At 37.2% G+C, this 4,476-nt stretch overlaps 1 protein-coding gene across 1 annotated transcript in view; it reads left to right on the top strand.

Moving 5' to 3' along the window:
* Nucleotides 1-4,476, top strand: part of SYNE1 (spectrin repeat containing nuclear envelope protein 1) — a 198,065-nt gene that overhangs the window by 37,582 nt on the left and 156,007 nt on the right. Inside the window, exons 15-18 of the mRNA XM_072410249.1 lie at nucleotides 4-83; nucleotides 228-430; nucleotides 3,151-3,315; nucleotides 4,280-4,432. Coding sequence (XP_072266350.1) covers nucleotides 4-83; nucleotides 228-430; nucleotides 3,151-3,315; nucleotides 4,280-4,432 — 601 coding nt within the window. The remainder of the gene's footprint in view (nucleotides 1-3; nucleotides 84-227; nucleotides 431-3,150; nucleotides 3,316-4,279; nucleotides 4,433-4,476) is intronic.

The raw sequence follows: 4,476 nt of genomic DNA, 5'->3' as shown, positions 1-4,476 counted from the left end.
CAGTAGGTTTTTCGAGCAATATGAATTTACCAGCCAATCTCTTAAGCAAGCAGCCGAGATCTATATTAAAGCTGAAGGATCAGGTAAGAGAATGTGTGATCAAAACACACAGATATTATATGATTGAAAATGATTTGATTTTGCCCCCATTAATTCATGATCTCTTTATAGCTATAACGTCAAACCTCAAAATGTTTTGTTTTTCGATATTTTTTGTGTGCTTGCAGCTGAAGAAGCAGAGAGTGTGACCAAATTTTTAAATGAGACGACAGTCCAATGGAGAAACTTATCAGTGGAAGTCAGGAGTGTCAGAAGCATGCTTGAAGAAGTAGTTTCAAACTGGGATAAATACAGCGGTACAGTGGCCAGTTTACAAGCTTGGCTGGAAGATGCTGAAAAGATGCTGGACCAGCCGGAGCATGCTAAAAAAGTGAGTAAACTAATGAAATGTAATATTATACACTTGCTGGCCTTCATGGTCATGTTTTTTAGAAGGTAATCTCTAGCATATTCCGAGTTGCATATCTTTAAATATCTGTTACTAAGTAAAGGGCTTAAAGTGAACTGTGATTTACACTTCAGGGCAAAGATATGTTAATGTGTTTCTCAAATTTTATTAACATTTTGCCTTTTCTACTCCTACATAAAATTCTTTTAGGCATATCTGTTTTTTTGTGTTTATCCCAAAAAGTGTGTTAAACTGTTGTTATTACCTAATACGTTTCTATCCAAAATTTGTCTTGAGTTGGGCTTGAGCTTTAAAACAGGCAGAATTCAAGGTTTTCCAAATAGTGAGCTTTTAGGTACACGCAGTTCTGTTCTGGAAATGAAATAAGGAATCATCCTAGTTGAAGTCCTCTTAGTGACCTGGGGTTCTGTGTACTAGAAATGTATAACAAACAACATACTTATTTCCTGTAGTGCATGTATTTAGGGATATTGGTTGTCCAAATAACTTTTATTGTATAGTTGTCATGGAAACACGGACTTACCAACAGCAAAATAACTAAGCAGATTTATAGAACTATATGGTATTACATTGTGCGTTATTTTAATAATTCGATTTTATTGTTTCAACACAAAAAGACCATGCTGTGAAAAGCCCACTAAAAGAATTTTCATTACAAAGCAGTGGAGCGGGTAATATATTTCAACCCTGAACCTTCATTTCACAGAATTGTACATTTTAGTTAATAAGAATCATACCAGTATTTATTGCCTGTTAACCCTGCAAGTGCTGCAAGTGAAGCTTCTATTATTCTACTTCCTGTAAAACTATGTAATGGAATTGGGTCCATACAGGATGACTATAATCTGCAAGCAGATAAGCATTTGACATTTATTATTGAGAAATGTAAAGGTCTGCACTTGGGGGCTAACAACATACATGTTTCAAACTGTCTAGGGGGAATGCATTTGGGGGAGTCAGAAATGGAAAAAGATCTCAAAATGCTCAAAAGAATCTTAATCCAAGTGGAGTGGAGTAGCTTCTGGCACTGTGGGCACTGGTGTTTTGTTTTGGCACGTTTACATGTCACCATGACAACTGTTTCAGCGGCGGTGGTGTGCACGCTTTAGGAGGCGTCATTCGTGTTTGCGTTGCGGGCGGCGGTTGTGGTGTGCGCGCAGATTGGGTCCGTGCATACCTACATCCTTCGTTTAGTATAAAGGATTATAGACTTAATAACAGCATGCAATGCCAAGCTGCAATATCTAAAGCTAGCAAAGTACTTTCTTGTATTAAAAAAGGAATAGACTAGAGATAGAGATATATTATCCTGTCCGTGTACAAAGCATTGGTCAGACCACTTCTGGAACATGCAGTCCAGTTTTGGGCACCAGTTCACAAAAAGGATATTGTGGAATTGGGAGAAACTGCACAGAAGGGCAACTAAACTAATAAAAGGAATGGAGGAACTTAAGCTCCGGATAAGGAAGGGATTCTTCACTATAAGGTCTGTGAAAATGTGGGATCGGCTCCCTCAGGAAGTATTTTAGCAAGTTTCATAGATTGCTTTAAGAAAAAGATGGATGTTTTTCTAGAAGCACAGAATATAACTGGGTATTAAGGCTTTGAAGTAAACAACAGAGATTGTTAATCCAGGGAACAACCGATTGCCTCAAGGAATCAGAATGGAATTTTTCTTCCCCTGTTGGAGCAAATTGTACCAGGGTTTTTTTTGCCTTCCTCTGGATCAACTATGTCCATAAGGTTTTATATCTGGGGTATGTTTATTTCCCTAGTGGTTGAACTTGATGGACTTATGTCTCTTTCAACCTGACTTACTATGTAACTATGTAAAGTAGCCAAGCTTGATGTCACACAAAGACCCATTCACAGTAGCTAAATGGCCAGAACAGCTGTCATTTAAGAAGCAAAAGACATTGACTTCATTAGATTGGATGAAATCAAGTAACAAACAATGTACTGGCAGTTAGAGATAATGCGCATGTAGAAAGAGTTCACACACTACGGCAAAACACACGGACAAATATCACTTTCGGTCACAGCACACACTGACTTTACACCTAATTTACATCACACACAGTAGTACACAAGTATTTTGTACTTTTGTGTTGGTTATGATAGTTCAGTTTCTCTTAAATTACCTTTTGTGCATTATGGTTGGCCAACAGTAGGTGTTGCTGTGTCTTCATGTAAAGTGTATAGCAAACTCCAGTAATATCCTAGACATTAAGTTTTTTATACACTTTACATAAGGACACAGCACCATCTAAAGGCATGACCTGTGTATAAATCAAGATTCCTTTTCTAATAGGTCAAAAAAAGTCTTGGTTTATGTTTGAGTGTGTACAGTATTTTAGAGCACACACAGACTACTCACCAAATTTACAGCCGTTGCCCACTCATTTATAGCATATGCTGATAATGTAGCTAAAGCTATTAGGGCCTAAATAATTGGAAATATAAAGCATGACAATATACCTGTATGAATATTCACCTTTAATTTGCTATCATTGTCATGTTACTGGAGCCTAAATGTCCCAGTTCATTTGACCATGTAAATATGAACCATCATGTTATATTGTTACCCTCAATAAAATGTTCTTTCTTTTCGTTCATTTTTAAGTTCCTAATATTTACCAATTCTCTTTACCACTTGTTTTTATCTATCTGCCCATGTTTAGGAGTTCTTCCGCCATTTGCCTCACATGATCCAGCAACACACGACAATGAATGACTCTGGCAATTTCCTGATTGAAACTTGTGATGACACTGTGTCCAAAGACATCAAGCAGCAGCTCCTCTTGCTAAATGGCCGCTGGAGAGACTTATTCATGGAAGTTAAGCATGTATGTTGTTACACTAGAATTTTTATATACCTGAAGAGGTAAATCATCAGATGTTTTTTACACATTCTATAGGGCAGGTTCAGACCTGCAGTGGAAACAAGCCAAATCGCACGTCTCCCAGTGGCTGGCACCTTTGCCATCGACTTTGCCACTTGCACTGCAGTGTCAGTTTATAAAGTGTTTGCAGACTTGACAGCTGGCAGCAGAGAGGAGCACTGAACTGCTCATTGTCCCAAATCATTCTCTATTGGGCTACAGTGGGTAGACATTTACATGTAGTGGCTACATGTAGTGTCTCTCTCGAGGCAGCAGTCTACTGGCATGAGACATAGAACATAGCCTTGAACATAGCCCATTCCCATTGCCACTTTTTCTGGAATGTGTGGCCAATGCAAAGTCACAAAAGATTTTGAAATTTTTGAGAAGGTCTTCTAAAGCATTTTCTATGTCCTTTTTTTTTCAGAACAGTGTTATAGTTTAGTTTAATTCTAATGATGTCTACTAGCTAAAGTTAATATGTATGTCCACAGGAAGGCAGATGCAGAGGAAAGAAATCAATAATCACAGAATATGATAAATAGGAGCTGGAAGATTAGAATAATTTTTTGATTTACGATAATTAGATCATAGAAATTAGCTTTTTCATTTATGCATTTTTACATTTAGAACTTTGCAATTCTGTGTTCTCCATTTCTATTTTTTAAAGCAGCAGTAACAAAAAATGTTCCTGTCTCAGTTTTTGCTACCTTTTCAGTTTTGGCAATTTCTGAACCCTTTTAGTTTTTCTACGCTTCTTGCTGTGTTTATAAATTAGTATGTATGATAAAGTTATTTGTAATTTTAAAAATCCAGACCTAGGGACTCGAGTGCTGATATCTCCATGTTGGAATTCGGGAGGGATGTAAAAACTGTTGTTAAGCTATCCAATATCACCTAACCTACACTTTTGCTGTCCTTTCTGCAGTACGCTAGACCAGATGATTTTGAACGCGCAAAGAAGGAATATGCCGAAGGTTTAATAGCACTGGCTGCATTTGCAGAAGGAGGAAACGAAAGAATTTCTATCCCACTGGAAGTGTCCTTTCTAAATGTCAAGATGTTTGTGCAAGATTTAGAGGTATGTATTTTGTGTTTAAAATGTTATTAAAATGTTTTTTTTTT

This window comes from Pyxicephalus adspersus, chromosome 4 (assembly GCF_032062135.1).
Source record: "Pyxicephalus adspersus chromosome 4, UCB_Pads_2.0, whole genome shotgun sequence".
NCBI lineage: Eukaryota > Metazoa > Chordata > Amphibia > Anura > Pyxicephalidae > Pyxicephalus > Pyxicephalus adspersus.
The sequence above is the reverse complement of the archived record's forward strand: the minus strand, read 5'-3'. Positions and strand labels throughout refer to the sequence as shown.